Source organism: Silurus aristotelis, assembly GCF_946808225.1.
Source record: "Silurus aristotelis genome assembly, chromosome: 12".
Classification (NCBI taxonomy): Eukaryota; Metazoa; Chordata; class Actinopteri; order Siluriformes; family Siluridae; genus Silurus; species Silurus aristotelis.
In genome coordinates, this window is record NC_139585.1 from 19,319,427 (window position 1) to 19,336,062 (window position 16,636).

Genomic DNA, 16,636 nt, shown 5'->3' on the forward strand with positions numbered 1-16,636 from the left:
ATTATTATAATTTTTTTTTATTGATAAAAAAAACAAAAAACGCTTATTCTCTCTCTCTCTATCTCTCACACACACACACACAGACACAAGAGAACAAGCCAAATAACTTTTCACGCATTAATCACATTTAATAAGTATTCACAAGGTTTGTTGACAAGAAAAAGTTTTCAGAACAAATAGGGAAAACAATATCAAAAGAGATTTGTGAGAACATGAATTCTTTTGAGAATAGGTTGGAATTAGCTGTTCATTCCACATGGGGCATAAATAAGTCCTGGCCCCCTCTAGAACATGTAAACACAGTCCACACACACACTGCCAGATCAGAGTGACAACACTGAAGGGCAACATTGCGCACACGTTAATATACTGCCTTTTAACAGACAAGGTATGTGCCATACAGCTGAGACCAGGCACACTGTAGTACACTGTCAGGCATGTCGTACTCATTACTGAAAGAAAATAAAAAGTGGTCTATTACTATAGATATGACCAGATTCTGAAAGGATTTTATTACTCAGTCACGTCAACTCTTTTAAGGTTTTAAACTCCTTTTGATAATGCAATAAGTATGATTAAACAGGCTGGTGTTAACAAAAAGAAAAAAACTAACGAAAAAAAAACCATGCTGGAGGAGAATATGCTAAGCCCTAATTTTCATGCATTACGCTGAAAGACAAAGCCTGTTACAAAGCACATATTCAACATTAATGGGAAAGACCGTAGTGCCTCAACTTGTCTTACACTGCTTTGTATACATATCATTCTTCTTGGGTGTAGTTTCAGTTTTTGCAGTGCCTCAGAGCTTAGAACAGTGTGTACTAACATATGGATTTAATTTCCTGAATTAAAAAACAAAACAAAAATCAACAACAACAACAACAACACGAACAGACCAACTCAACATTAACAATTTACAATGACATTGTACAACGGTAAAGAAGGAAAATGCACAGATAAAAATCTGGTCTCGGTTAGTAAAAGGCACCCCGTAACACTTGATTGAAATGGAAAAGTGTAGTGTTGGATTGCCATCGTGCATACACAGATTCTCAAAGGTCAAAATGGCGACCAACAGCATAAGGCAATTCTGAGGGCTAAGAAGAGAGGTAATGGGTGGATGAAGTTGGAAAATGTGTAAAAGAAAAACTGAATGGACTCCAGCATCACGTGTTCAAATCTCTTCACGATAAAAGGGAACGCTCGGTTCCCGTTGGCATTTGCAATGTTTGCTTAAAATGTACATGTGCCTTTAACTACAAATAAGCTACTGAGTATGAGGCATTATAAATAGATGTTAAATGTGTGCATGGGCTGTTGACAGCTGGTGATTTAAGGTGACGAAAATATTAAGTGTTTAACTTCATTTACCATGCTTAGCTTAACACTCTGTATATTTCCCATAAATACTATTAATTTGGACAGCAGAATGGCATTGATGATATTCTGCATACACTAAACATTTGACAAATTCTTTGCAAATAAAGATACAAGAGAAAAGAAGTTCAAAAAGAACCATCCCATCAGAAGAGTTTGCATTTATGAACCCTTGACAGTGACTGGATTTTCCAGAAAATCTAGATTTTCATGAACTATCTTTTCAACAAGGTCCCAACCCAACCGCATACCAGTTCTATTTCTGCTCAAACAGCTTCAGCTCCAATCCCACCAAAGAACAAGAAATCTCCTTCAACAATTGTCATATAAACATGTTATATATGTTTCACATTCTGGAGGATTTCAGTCAGCATTCAGCCAAACTGAGCATTACTCTTACTGCTGAATGGAGCTTTGACGAAGGCTATTTAAAGGTGCATGTTCATGTTAAAGGTACATTATGCTGGGTTTCTTTAAAAGAATCATACAGAATGTCGATGAGAAATGTACGGAGCGGTCGATGAAGGCATTAGTTTGCAAGGCAGGGAAAAAGGCAGGAGACATTTTTAGAGGCTCGATCTGGCATTTCAAGTGAAACTATCATACCATCATATAATGCCACAAATATGACTAGCACTAAACAGATTCAATTTGCAAAAATATGGTTTAAATAGTAACAAACAAACAAAAAATACTTGTACATCAAATACAGTGTAAGTACACCTCAAGGGTAAAAAGAATTATGGTCAAGTGAGTGGAGTAGTCATTCTGCGATCGGTTCATTATTCAGACTAGGGGATAAAACTACAGCATACTGTTACAGTTGAATGAATCAGTGCTCTACTCATTTAACAAATAATAATAATAAAAAAAAAAGCTGATGATTAGTGAACACTAAAATCTTGGTCCCAAAATGTGTTATCTAAATTTTCAGGTTAAGAAATCTCATAAATGACATAGGCCTACACATTTGATTTGGCTAATACTGCTATGAAGCCCTATGGGGATTCTGAACTGATTTATACTGTACAAATTTTTAAACACAAATATGAAAGTCCAATAATTAATATCGGTTTTGCTTTGGCAACCAGGCCTAGAGCTCCTGTGTAGACTCATAATGGACCACAGTGTTTAGTGTTTACTGAGGTGTGCATAGTAATGCTCACATCTTAATCAGGGAATTATCAGCTTTGTACATTGCATATTACTGACTAGCTATTAATTATGGTTGCTCACATGTTCTTGTTTTTTTGTTTTGCAACACGTGAACTGGTGGTAACTCCAGTGTGGCCGGTATAAAGAGAAAAAGGGAGTGAAATGCCCAGAACATAAACCACTTCTTGTTACTACGGACTAAAATCCATCCTCATAACAATTCAGTGATATCCACATTATGTAATAACCCTCTACATAATCTACCATTATGTGATCATGGTAAAATCGTACTTATTGGACCATTAAAACGAAAGATTTACCCAAAATCACACTGAAGAATTGAGAACAAGGCAAAGAAGACTATAATACAAAGGTACCATGACTTAGGGCAACTAGGAGGAGAAAAAGCTGTAGATTACTTTGAATCTATTTCTTATATTATGTCCTACGCCAGATATTTAAAACATACAACACAACAAAGATTTAGCTGAAGTGCGCAAAACCAGTCTAACAATCATCAGATTTTAGCTTATGGGGCATTGTCTATCGACAACCATCTTATTGTTTTTATCTTACAGCAGACGGTACCGTTCCTTAATGGCAAATATACACAATACTCTTCAAATCCAATACAGGTATCTAGATCAGGCTTGCATTATGCTTTCAAACAGGGAAGTATACAGGCATCATCTTAGATAGCTGACTTGGCTTTTCCCAGTATCAGAAATAGGCTTTCTTTGACATCTCACAGCAGCTTCTGGTTAGAATGTTCAAGATTCATCAATGCCTCAGAGGTCATCAGTCATCTTTAGTAGCTCCAAGAAGGCACCAACAGCCCCAAAATACCCCTACACACAGGAAAATAATCTGTTAGCACGTTTACCACAACCTTTGTCAAATGAGCAGCACACAATTCATTCAGCAGAAGCTCAAAACAAGCAAAAAATATTTGTTTCTCTAAATCCGATATGAATTTAAATCTTATTCTCAATACGTTACTTACTTCATGTTCCAAAAACAAGGCTTTCAACTGTCCTTTTGACCAAAAGTCCATGGCGTAAGCTAGCAGCTTTGTAGAAACTGTGTTGATTCGCAGGAAATTCCCAACAAATACAACCCTTTCAATTTTCTACAAACAAACAAAAAAAGTTAAGAAAACCACACTGTGAAAGTCTGGCTACTCATTTAAAATACAAATGTGACCCCAAAACATTTATTTTAAAATTATTGTCTAAAATCATTAATTTATATCCTTTTTAGTCTTATTTCAGCAACACAATTTGAAGATAAATATCTAGTTCGGTCTAAATAATCTTACTACATATAGAGATCAGAATGGGCTTTTATAATTTTTATAAGTTAAATCACCACCACATTGTCTAGTCTCTGTATTATTCTAGTGTCGTCTCTCTTGGTAACTATATTACTGTTTAAATCTCTTTCATTTTGTAAGCTATAACCTGTAGAATGTAGGCCTATATGTTAAAAATGCTGTTTTAAATAAGCTCTACATTTGCATTACAAAAAAAAAAAAAAGCATAATAAAAGCCTGTCTATGTCTATTTGTCTTAAAATAACTAAATCCCCAAGGGCCTAACTGTGTACAATGTCGTGTTAAATCACAACCTCACAACGCCCCCTGCTGGAACCTCCTGTATAATTCAGAAACTGCTTGTAATAGACTAACTGAATTACATAAGAGAAATAAATACGTGTTTGCTAAACAAGTAAATAAAGTTCTGTGGTGCAAATTGCAAATTTGCAAAAAACCTGACACAACCATAAAAAAAAACCTAAACAGTAAATGCATCAAGTTTTATTAAATGATCCTCTTAAGCCCCTACTGTTCTAACAATAAGGTCTATCATATCTCCATTGCAGATCCCTTCCTTTAAACCTAAACAATAGACCAATAAAATTCTTTATTTTAAAGCTACATTATGTCCACCATTCTCTAAGAAACAAACAGTAAGGACAGTGGCAAGGTGGAAACGTGTTGTTCCGTTTGCTTTGATAGCCCTGTACAATGCTGCTTGATCTCCATGCCACAAGGCAACACTGTAAAGAAGCTCAAAGCAAACAGCAGCAGCCTCCGACAGGCTCAGCATGCTTTCTTTTGGGTTAGTATGGGTGAGAATTTGCAGTGTTTCAGTGTTTTATAAGCATTTAATAAAGATTATTATTAACTACTAAATATAATTATACATCATTATTATTATTATTTAATATTATTATTATTTACATAATTCAAAATATAGGTGACAAATAATAATTTACTAAAATGAATATAACTGTTTATAGCCATGTTAAGATACGTATTTATGTATATGCACACAAAAAAGTCAAACCTCATTCACAGCACACATGCGGGCAATGGAACCAATGTTGTTTGTTATGGTGACGAGAGTAGCTCTGGCTAAGTCTTCTTTGCTAATGCTATCACGCCTCTCCTTACTCATCATATGGCCAAAACTAAAAGACAGAAGAAAAGCTCTTTCATTAAGATCCATGGATTCAATAAAGGCAAAGCTATATATCGCTGTAAAGCCTGATGGAATGACTGTAAAAGATCATTTGTTACCTGGATGCCACAGCAGAGCCTTGAAGACCAAAGCGCTCGTAATCACCACCGTAAATGTCCTTTACCAGCTTGTCAACGTTTGTACTATCTCCTTTTGTCGCCATTTCTAAAGCTTCCTCGAACGTCTCGCAGCCAGTTAGCAGGCAGCACAACCCTAGAAATGTTCCACCTCCCAAACTATAAAAACACAAGTTATATATTATTGTCACAATGCAGAAAACGCATTATATAAACATTATTTTCCAGTAACTTTATACATCTATTTAACCAAAAAGATCATAAGTTACTGTAATGGCTAACAGTAATGCTGGCTGCATAGCAAATCAAATGTTTATATCGTCTTTCAGCTGCTCCCATTAGGGGTCGCCACAGCGGGTCATCCGTCTCCTCTACATCTGCCTCTTTCAAACCAACTACCTGCATGTCTTCCCTTAACACATCCATAAACCTCCTCCTTGGTCTTCCTCCTTCCTGCCTGGCAGCTCCATCCTCAGCATTCTCCTGCCGATATACTCCATGTCCCTCCTCTGCACATGTCCAAACCATCTCAATCGGGCTTCTCTCACTTTGTCTCCAAAACGTCCTACATGCGCTGTCCCTCTAATAAACACGTTTCTAATCCTGTCCATCCTCGTCACTCCCAACTGTCTCTAAACCATACAACATCGCAGGTCTCAGCACAGTCCTATAAACTCTCCCTTTTACTCTTGCAGATACTCTTCTATCACAAATCACTCCTGTCACTCTTCTCCACCCACTCCACCTTGCCTGCACTCTTTTCTTTACTTCCCTAACACACTCTCCATTACTTTGCACTGTTGACCCCAGGTACCTGAACTCCTCCACCTTCTCCACCTCTTCTCCCTGCAACCGCACCACTCCACTGCCCTCCCTCTCATTCACACACATGTACTCTGTCTTACTCCTACTGACTTTCATTCCCCTTCTCTCCAGCGCGTTCCTCTACCTCTCCAGGCTCTTCTCAACCTGCTCCCTACTTTTACCACAAATCACAATATCATCCGCAAACATCATAATCCATGGAGACTCCAATCTGACTAGTTACTGCAGGTCTGCACATCTCCCTTATTCTTAAAAACCGGTACCAGCACACTCCTTCTCCATTCCTCAGGCATCCTTTCACCTTCCAAAATGTTGTTAAACAATTTGGTTAAACTTCTCCATACTTCTCCTGGTCCAACCGACTTTCCACTGTTCCATCCTCTTAATCGTTGCTGTCACTTCCTCCTTACTAATCCTATCCACTTCCTGCTTCACCATCTCCACATCATCCAACCTTCTCTCTCTCTCTCTCTAATTTTCCTTATTCATTAGCTGCTCAAAATGCTCCCTCCATCTTCTCAAAACACTCTCCTCACTAGTCAACACATTTCCCTCTCCATCCTTTATTGCTCTTACTGGCAGCACATCCTTCCCAGCTCGGTCTCTCTGCCTGGCCAATCGGTACAAATCCTTTTCTCCTTCCTTAGTGTCCAACCTCTCATACAGCTCCTCATATGCCTTTACCTTGGCTTTTTTTAGTTTTATTTGACAAAAATCAGGCCAAAATGGAAAGACTTTGCATGGAAAACGAAGTACAATCTTACTACTTATCATCATCCAGTGTGACCACCTAAATAAAAGCCCATGTTTTAGCAGTTTTATATTGGTCTAGATCAGGGGTGCACACGCTTTTTCAGCATGCGAGCTACTTATAAAATGAATTTTTGGCTTCTTACTTAGTCTAGCTCCCCTACTCATTTTTACTCTTTCTTAATTTTAGAAGAAATAAAGGCTATAAAGAATAAAGAAATGAAAAGAAATGGAGGCTAACTAGGCAACTCAGTAGCTTGCTAGAGTGTACAGTACTGTATACATAAAATAGCATTTTGGGGTGGCGTCCGTTAATCGTGGTTTTTCGTTAATTGCAGGCGGTTTTGGAACGTAACCACCACGATAAACGGGGGGCCATTTCCAAACAATTTAAATCTCATCAAACAAGATTGAAAAAATATAGTTTTCTGGAAAGGGTTGAGAGGAGAAAACCTCTTATCTCTAAAAATAACATGGCAACCAGGTTTGCAAAATTGCATCTGAACAAACCCCAACCTCTGGAACAATGTCATATGGGCAATGAGACCAAAGTGGAAATTTGTTCATAATGCACAGCACAATGTTAGTCAAAAAAATGAAAAATCGCAGCATATCAGCACAAACACCTCACACCAAATGCCAAGCACAGTGGTGGAGAGGTGATTATCAAGCTTGTTTTTTAGCCACAGGAGCTGGGCATCCTGCAGTCATTGAGCAGGCCATGAACTTGCAAGCCATGAACTTTGTATACAAAAGTATTCTAGAGTCAAATGTAAGGCCCTCCACAGGAAAAAGGATTCCAAGCACACCAGCAAATCTACAACAGAACAGCTGAATAACAACAGAATGCATCAGAATCAGAAGAAGGTGTTGCAACAGCCTAATTAAATTCTCGACCTCAACCCAATTGAAATGCTAAAGAACTGAAAAGAGCTGGGTATAAACAAATGCCCCATACCTTAATGAACTGAGGCAGCATTGTAAAAAAAGAATGAGCCAAAATTTCCTCCACAATTATGTGAGAGACTGATGAAGTCAATCAAAACACAATGAATTCAAGTTACTGCTGCTAAATGTAGTAAATTATTGATTTATAAAGGTTTTTCACAAAAGGTTTCTACATTTTGACTTTATTTTTGTAAAAAGAAATAAATGTAATATGCCATGTGTTTTTTATCTGAGGTTGTATTTACCAAATTCTTAGACATGATACGGACCAGATATCAGGGGTGTACTCTTATTCGCACTGAAATTTTTCTGAACAGGGCTTTCAGTGTGGTATACATGAGTATCGAATGCAATCCTTAATATGTGCTGATATTTTAATATAGTTCAAATCGGAGTTAAGTGACATTAAGTGGCCAGCGCTATGGATTCTTAAGCGTTTTATGTCCAGCTTCAGAAATTTCTCTTAAAAGTAGAAAATCCTGACAATTCCACATATCGAGGGAGTGAATGAATAAAGATATTTGTCAAAGTATGCTAAAATATGTAGATAAGTAGATCAAATCTTTATAAAAAATTTATATTAAATGTAAAACACACAAACACGCACACACACTTATATACACATCTGTATTACCCAAATGGGGTCTAACAAATAAAAAATATTTAATTACATTTTTCCATTTATTGAACATTTTTTTAAACATTTAATTTGTGCTGATTTAATTGATTACTCAATTTAATCAATAGAATAAAAAAAAGTATATTGCATTAATTTGATTGATCCCATTTAATTTTTATAAAACATTCTAAAATATTTTAGATTTATTATTTAACCAAGCAGGCATTTTATTAAAAAAATTTCTGTTCCACTGTTTAAATGTTGATGATCACAAACATTAATAACAATAAACCGTCTTAATAAAAAAACGACAAGCAATTTTGTATGGCATTTCTAAAATTGAACCGAACTGTGACTTAAAAACCGAAGTACATACTGAACCGTGAATTTTGTGTATCGTTACATATATATATTAGGGCTGAAACGATTACTCAAGTAACTCAAGTAAATTGAATCAATTAACTACACACGGAGCATTGCGTTTCCCCACGGACCATTATTACTGACACACCATCTACTGAACTCTGAAACACTCTGGAAACGGGGAGAAAACAGCAAGGGCCGAGGAGAAGATTCAGTCCAAAGAAAATGACAGAACAGTGCTTACAGTGCGTTTACCTTGTTTTTGAGTAATTTGAAATAGTTTTTTATATTTTTTTTATTCATATTTGTATTGTTATGTATATAGTTTTCAGAGATATTCTTGTATGCAATTAAATGTTTCTAAAAGGAAAACAAATAACTTTTTAATTTTAAGAGACCCGTCATATTTTCATCTTGTATATTTAGTACTGCTCTTCAATAAAGAAAAAGTACTTTGCATCCGATTACTCGATTGAATAATTAGTAGAATACTCAATTAATAATTAATAAAAAAAATCAATCTTATTTTATTGTATATTATCGGCACATACACACACACGTATATAAAAGATGGGTAGATAGATTAAAAGATCAATTGCCCTTATTTACCTGGTGCCTGTGACCCGTTTGTAATTGTCTTTGGAGTAAACTGCTAGGATGCTGACCCCTGAGCCAATGTTTACCAGCAACATGGGAAAGGGATTGTCAAGGCTACATGGCTGCTTGACACAGTTTTCAGGATCAGAAGGGTTTTGGAAAAAGTAGCACTCTGAGTGGCCATTAAAGCCGACCAAGTCGACATAGAGCAGGCCCTGGATCAGACAGTCCAACTCGTCCAGCTTCTGCAGCTCCAGATTCGCTACCTAAAAATACACACGGCCACGGTGAGAGATTGCTTTATCATGCATGGTAATCAGGAATCTTTTTCTAAAATACACTGCACACAATGTTATGGTTCATATTGGGTAACAGAATCTTTAATATGTGTGAAGTAATATGAGGATCATCCAAGCTCTTAACAATAGTGCCTGCTCCATGAACCAGAGGAACTATGCAAACCTGTGAGGACCGGTTTGAGTTTTGGTAGGAGTGTGTACAACAAATATCATTTTTAATTCAGTTTTAGCCATTTTAAACTTGAATAATTTCAATAGTCAAGTTATCACAAAGATATCAGATCCAGGAAAATCAGTCTTATTTAAAAAGCATTGTTAATACTAACCGTCCTAAAATCCTCCTCAAACTTGTATGCTCCTCCACCGGTAGCACAAAGCGTGGTGTGTAGGCTTGAAAAGTTCTTGTCACGACCCATCTGGATGAAACTATGCATGTCGTGTGTGGGAAAGCGGATGAAGTGCAGGTTGCCTTTGCGGCCACACATGATCAGGTTCTTTAGCTCCAGGTGCACATCACGGATGCCCGCGTTGCCATAGGCTACATTAGAGGTTAGGTAGCGCCGGATGCTCTTTAGGCTCTCCACTTCCTCTTGCTCCTCTTCGGCTGTTATGTCCTTCGGTTCGAAGTAGACCAGCTTCACCAGGGTGCCTCCAATATCCATGCCAAACCATGGGAAAGCTGAAAAAACATCATTAGAATGATTAGAAACAGCAAGTTCTCATATCGGAAATACGTATATGCTTTACCTGCTAGTTCATCAATATTGTAAGAAATAAATTAGGACATGAAAACAAATTAATATAATTTACCTTGATAATGTAATGCTTATTAGGGTAGAACATCATTAGATTTTAACAGATTAAAGTTGTAATGATGATATTAACTCAAACTGTCAATTTCTTCTGACTAAATATTTAAGAAACGTCTTTGCTCATTCAGTAGACATATTAAAATCACAAGGCATGATGAGAAAATGTTTGGAAGTTGCAATTCAGATGGCGATTTTCCTGGAGCATCAGTACTCTGCCAGTACACAGCAAAACATACCTGGTAGAAATTCATGAAACGTTAAGACTATAACATGGGGTGTGACACACCATCGATTACAATTTAGAAAAAAAGAGAAATCAAGAGTCAAGAAGCTTTTATTGTCTTTTAACCATATCTAGCTGACGCAGTACACAGTAAAATGAGACGTTTCTCCAGAACCCTAGTGCTACAGAAATAAAGCAAGACTGCAGAAATACTATAGACCAGTTCATATCCCATTTTGAGGCGGAATGCATATCTTTATTCAGAGTTTCACTGTTTTTTTTTTTTTTTAAAGATTGTAGAAATTTTGATTGACAGCACGTGTATGCGCTGCAAAGAAATACTTGCATTTTATTGCAACAGAAATCACCCTGGAGCTGAGATCCTCCAGTGAGGTCTATTGTGTGCACCAATGCATTTGCTATTTCTGAGCCCTATTATCGAAGTCCTTTTGAGTTGACAAAAGAGCCTTGAAGTCCAATAAAAGAAAAGACATGACAGACAAAGCACATGTAGGTGAAAGGTGTTTACGCCCTCAATGAGGTTTAGAGAGACCAAAGCATTTTACAGGTAAAAAAAAAAAATGCACCAAACACACACACACACACACACACACACACACACACACACACACACACACACACACACACACACACACACGAAGTAAAAGATACATGTTACATGGCTTGTGTGATCAGGTAAAATCCTGAATCATTCATTATAAATATGTTGACCGATCTCCCCGCCCCTTTTATCTTCTTCGCTTCTAATTGGCTGTGAAGCCGCGTCAATCAACGCGTTCGCGTTTTTGTCACATCTCCTGAATCTGTGGCGGCCAATCAAATGCGCACGCCGCACCGTTTACATGATTTCACAATACAATGGACTCTGCGAACAATTCAGTCTAATAATCATCCACAAATCCTGAAATGTCACTGTAACTGCCTGGTTAGACTTATAATCCGTTATTGACGTCTATAACAGAATTCAATTATTGTTTTTATTTTTATCTGGTGGTGTCATAATTGTGGATTGCACATGACACAAATATAAATTATATACAAGACATTATAATATATAAACAATACATACTCTGAAGTCTTCAATGGAAATTCAAGAAGGCAGTGTTAGATAGGTCCAGAAAACAGAAATAGTTAAAAAATAATAAATAAACGTGCATTATAAGAGTTTTATTTATATATTTTTGTGAAATGTTTTCAGGGAGCTCGACGGTTCGGGTTATACATGGGAATTACTTTACAGGTTAACACAAACCGGTCCATAGTATTGTGTGTCATATTATGCGCCGTCTTTGTTGAAGGAAGTGGCACTAAAAATGCCGGACTAACGACCTGTGTCGTGCAGGGAGAAGCGACTTACGGGGTCGGTGTTTTCTCCCCGAGTCCATCCTCCTGCGGAGACGGCAGCGTTTGGCAGGAGAGCCGTTGTTGTGCGCGACATCCTGATGGTGAAGAAGATGGTGGAAATTTTCAAAACCATTATGGCCACCGCTACAGTTCGGGCCACAATCATCGCTTCCTCCACCTTCTCCGATACCGACACTAACAGCACCTCCGCTCGGACTCGCCTGGCTCGAGTGAAAGCCGTTCAGCAGACCGTTGGTGTAGTGTGTAGGTGCCCCGTTCTGCTCGGGTGTCTGCGCATTCTCCATACTGGGAGCAAGAAGCGACCCTTGAACGCTGGAAGACCTGAAATAAAATGTAAAAAGCCGTGGACCTTCGACGGCGCGGAAAGAGGTGAACCGTAATGAAAGCCTTTGGCTTGTCAAAAGCGAGTGGAGGCTCTGACTCGGAGGGGCCGTGGCTCAGAAGACGGAAAACGGCCTTTCCTTTCCCTTTCTAGGACGTGAATTCGAGGTCGCCGTCGGTCATTTCTTCTCTTCCTCACGCGTTCCGTTCGAGCACTGCAGCTTCCGAGTCAAAGAGCCGGTTGGTGACGTCACGTGCCGAGTGAAACGTCACGGCACGAAGGAAGGAATGAAGAAGGAGGGAGGGAGAGAGAGAGGGGCAGGAGCGAGGGGGGGGTTGAACGCACTGGCCTCACCTCTGCCCTGATTTCACTCTGTGGCCATTAGAGTATGCTCGTTTTATTTTTCCACACGTCTGCTTGCCACTTCAACTAGTATATAAAACAAACAGTAATTATTCAAATGATCTAAAGATTATCCAGTTCATCTTCTGGATATTACACAAACTCCAACCCACCATGTCCTGATAAATTAAAAGATCACTGTGGGAATTTTCACAATAACCTGTTAATGGAATCAAGTCCTACACAAGGTCGTAGGAGAGTGTGGAACCTATCCAACGGAAAACACACACACACACACACACACACACACACACACACACACACACACACACACACACACACTATGTACAATTTGGAAATGCGGTAAACAGCACGTGTTTTTTAAGACTGGGAAAGAAACCACAAAACCCAAGAAAAACCACAAAGCGCATTGTATCAGTGACATTTTAATATTCAGCCACAAGGCTAATGTCATTATTGTTTCTTAAATGTTCTTATATACTGGCTACGCTTTCCATAAAATAACAAAAAACTAGCTGGAAATTTTGGAGAAGATCTAAAATCTAAAACAGCCTTAGCAATGTATATTTATGGACATTCTGGGACATCCAAAAAAGAGAAGAGCTTTTCCTCTATGACAGATGCTATATATATATATATATATCTTCAGTTGTTCAGTTTAGCCAGGCAGCCAGCTTAAGGAGTCTGGGTTGTGCAAAACTTCTCCCAATTAACAATTATTGTAGCCTCTGAGTACTTGGCACTGAGTACTTGAATGCAGCAGAAATGTTTTTTGTGTCCTTCCTCAGACCTGTGCCCTGCCACAATCCTGTTTATGAGCTCTGCATCCAGTTGGACCTCATGGTTGACTTTTTTACTCATGTTTTATTACCTGTTACACCTTCAATAGACAGGTGCATACCTTTCCAGATCATGACCAGTCAGTTGAATTTCTCCACAGGTAGATTCAACCGGTGTGCAGAAACATCTGAAATATGATCCATTTTTTATGCAACTATTTAATCTATCAGTATTTAGATTGACTTTGACCAAACAAATATAAAAATGTACAGATGTTAAACATCAGGCCTCTTGTCAAACTTGCCAAAATTTCTTTCTGACCTTGTGATCCAGTTTATCCCAAAGCAGTTCAATAAGATTTAGGTGTGGTGATTGGGCAGGCCATTTCATGATAAATAACACTGCAGATGACTGTTTGCTCTATAAATAAAACATACAGCGCTTCAACATATCCTTTGGGTCCTGATCTTGTTGTATGCTCAATGTGGTTCAAATTATCGGCAGACCAGGTAGAATTGCATGTTGGTTCAGTATACCTTTCAGTATAACAGTAATAAGTCTCCAACATTCCCTGCTCTAGGACAACTCCAAACAATTATGCTGCCACCTCCACATTTGGCTGTGGGTGTGAGGCAGTCTGCTAACATTTTCGTTCCTGTTCTGCATTATATAAATTCTTCTGTTAGAGCTAAAAATGTCAAATTGGGACTCATCTGTTTACAGAACTTTCTTCCAGTCATTCACTGTCTAATTGTGTGTTTTTGACTTTTACATAATTTGTTCATATAAACAAAAGGAACATGAATGTGCCTAAAATAGCAATGTTATTATGGGGTATGGAATGTGCAAAGATTTGAAGAGAAAGAAAACAATAGGTTGCAACATTACAAAATGTGGGGAAAAAAGGAGGGCGTTTAAATGCTTTCTAAACACACTGCATTTACTTCTGTTGTGTCTTATTTTTAGTTAACGTTGCAACTGGACTTAAATATCCAGGGTTATTTTTTAAGTCTTTTATCAGGAGAGAGAGATATGTAGACACTGTCACTATAGAGGTTGTGTATAATTTCTGCAGTTGATTGTCAGTGTCCATCTAAAATGGGTAGCTTGTATGTATTGCACTTCCTCTTGGGGTTTTTGATGTGTTGCCTTTATATTGCTACATTACTGCACTTTTAGGATTAGTAACAAACACAGCCACATTTACAGTAATTTTGGAAATCACAGAGAGAAAATGTTGCTAAAAAAAAAACAACCATCAACAGCATACAAGGAGATCTCATATTACAGATCAACTGAAGATAAATAAAAGATAAAATGGAAAGAACATTAAAGTTAAGCTTTGTATTTGCTTTCTAGTGCAAAGTTTGTTGTCCTGAAAGGAATGTAGAGGAACAGCTAAATGCAGGTAAGTTCAGTGACCTGTGTCACAATGCAACCTGTAGTGCTAAAGGTAAAACGTGGCTGTGGATTTTAGTGTACAGTGTGAAAATGGTGTGAGGGTTGAGGTTTGAGGGTTGGCTTTCAGGTCTAGCACTTGAGTGCTACTGGGGGTTTTGGGCAAATGGATTTGGACTAAGATGTTGGGGATAATTAATTTATTGAAAGTAGGAGTTTCACCATGCCCATAAAATATAAATCTTTGTAAAAGCAGAATATCAGTATATATATATATATATATATATATATATATATATATATATATATATATATATATATATATATATATATATATATATATATACATACTGATATTCTGCCAGCCCTTTCCTGATATTCAACCAGAGCAGAATATCAGTATGTATATATATATATATATATATATATATATATATATATATATATATATATATATATATATATATATATATATATATATATATATATATGCTCTGGTTGTGGTTCTGGTTTTGATGTGAAATAAAAAGATGTGAAATTTTCTGCAAATTATCTGCTGAAAATAGTGCATGTGAACACTACTGTTAGCTCTTTTGGCTATAATTACTACACTTACCAAACAATTCTGTACCTCATTGTTTATTTTGAGTACACCCTTCACATTTCAGCAACCATTTTAGTATATCTTCTTAAGGGACAATACTAAAGAAATGAAACTTTATTACTTAATTTTTTAATTTTTTTAGACAGTGTGCAGCTTGTATTGCAGTATAGATTTACCGTCCACTGAAACTAATCAACATACAGCCATTATTGTCAAAATATCTGCCAACAAAAGTAAGTACACCCTACATGATAACAGCTGTACATCATGTAACCATGCAAGGCCACACATTCTATTCATCATGTTCATGTTTTTGTCTGCTTGACAAGACAATACAAATTTGTTTATCTTTTATTAGTGCAGTTAAATTTTGGTGCTTTAAATACAATTCTCTCATTCTGACCACCGGATGTTCAACTTTTGAGAATTAGAACTGCTGCTCTCCACAAAGATGGCCGAGGCTATAGGAAGATCGGTAACACTCTGAAACTGAGTTACAGTACAGTGGCCAGGGTCATACAGAGTCATACAGAGATTTTTTAAGACGGGTTCTACTCGGAACAGGTCTCACAAGGTTCGATCAAAGGAGTTGAGTCCTCGTGCTCTGTGCCAGTTGCAGAAACTGACTTCATGTTCAGTACTACACCCTGATGAAGTGAAGAAGAAAAGCACAAGAAAATTGTATTTTGCCTTGAGTCAAGCACGGTGCTGCATGAGTGCTGCTGGTACTGGGGAGCTGCAGTTCATTGATAGAATCATGGACCCAAACATGTACTGTGACATTCTGAAACAGAACATGATGCCTCCCTTTTTGTTTTCCTTTTTTTTTCTTTTTTATATGTACTCTAAAATACAGTGAGGAAAATAAGTATTTGAACACCCTGCTATTCTGCAAGTTCTCCCACTTAGAAATCATGGAGGGGTCTGAAATTGTCATCGTAGGTGCATGTCCACTGTGAGAGACATAATCTAAAAAATAAAAATCCAGAAATCACAATGTATGATTTTTTAACTATTTATTTGTATGATACAGCTGCAAATAAGTATTTGAACACCTGAGAAAGTTAATGTTAATATTTGGTACAGTAGCCTTTGTTTGCATTTACAGAGGTCAAACGTTTCCTGTAGTTTGTCACCAGGTTTGCACACACTGCAGGAGGGATTTTGGCCCACTCCTACACACAGATCTTCTCTAGATCAGTCAGGTTTCTGGCCT

General features: G+C 37.4%; 1 protein-coding gene across 2 annotated transcripts; it reads right to left on the bottom strand.

The window, feature by feature from the left end:
• Positions 1 to 103: 103 nt before the first annotated feature.
• Positions 104 to 12,543, bottom strand: pank1b (pantothenate kinase 1b). 2 transcript variants are annotated; one of them, XM_083555737.1, is made up of 7 exons: positions 11,946 to 12,543; positions 9,855 to 10,211; positions 9,246 to 9,495; positions 5,114 to 5,290; positions 4,881 to 5,004; positions 3,536 to 3,661; positions 104 to 3,380 (listed from the first exon to the last, which is right to left on the bottom strand). In XM_083555737.1, the coding sequence occupies exons 1-7, from the start codon at positions 12,235 to 12,237 to the stop codon at positions 3,321 to 3,323; spliced, it is 1,386 nt and encodes a 461-aa protein (XP_083411863.1). In that variant the 5' UTR covers positions 12,238 to 12,543; the 3' UTR covers positions 104 to 3,320. The 2 variants fall into 2 exon arrangements, with proteins under 2 accessions (XP_083411863.1, XP_083411862.1); XM_083555736.1 differs by having other exon boundaries at positions 9,246 to 9,499; positions 9,859 to 10,211; positions 11,946 to 12,541.
• Between the last annotated feature and the right edge of the window lie 4,093 nt (positions 12,544 to 16,636).

Bases quoted from the DNA above. Each gene is read 5' to 3' on its own strand.
- pank1b (XM_083555737.1), bottom strand. From the start codon at position 12,237: ATGGAGAATGCGCAGACACCCGAGCAGAACGGGGCACCTACACACTAC. The intron at 5,291-9,245 runs GTAAATAAGGGC...GTGTTTTTATAG, and splicing joins AAACGGGTCACAGGCACCAG to TTTGGGAGGTGGAACATTTC. The intron at 5,005-5,113 runs GTAACAAATGAT...TCTGTCTTTTAG, and splicing joins GGCTCTGCTGTGGCATCCAG to TTTTGGCCATATGATGAGTA.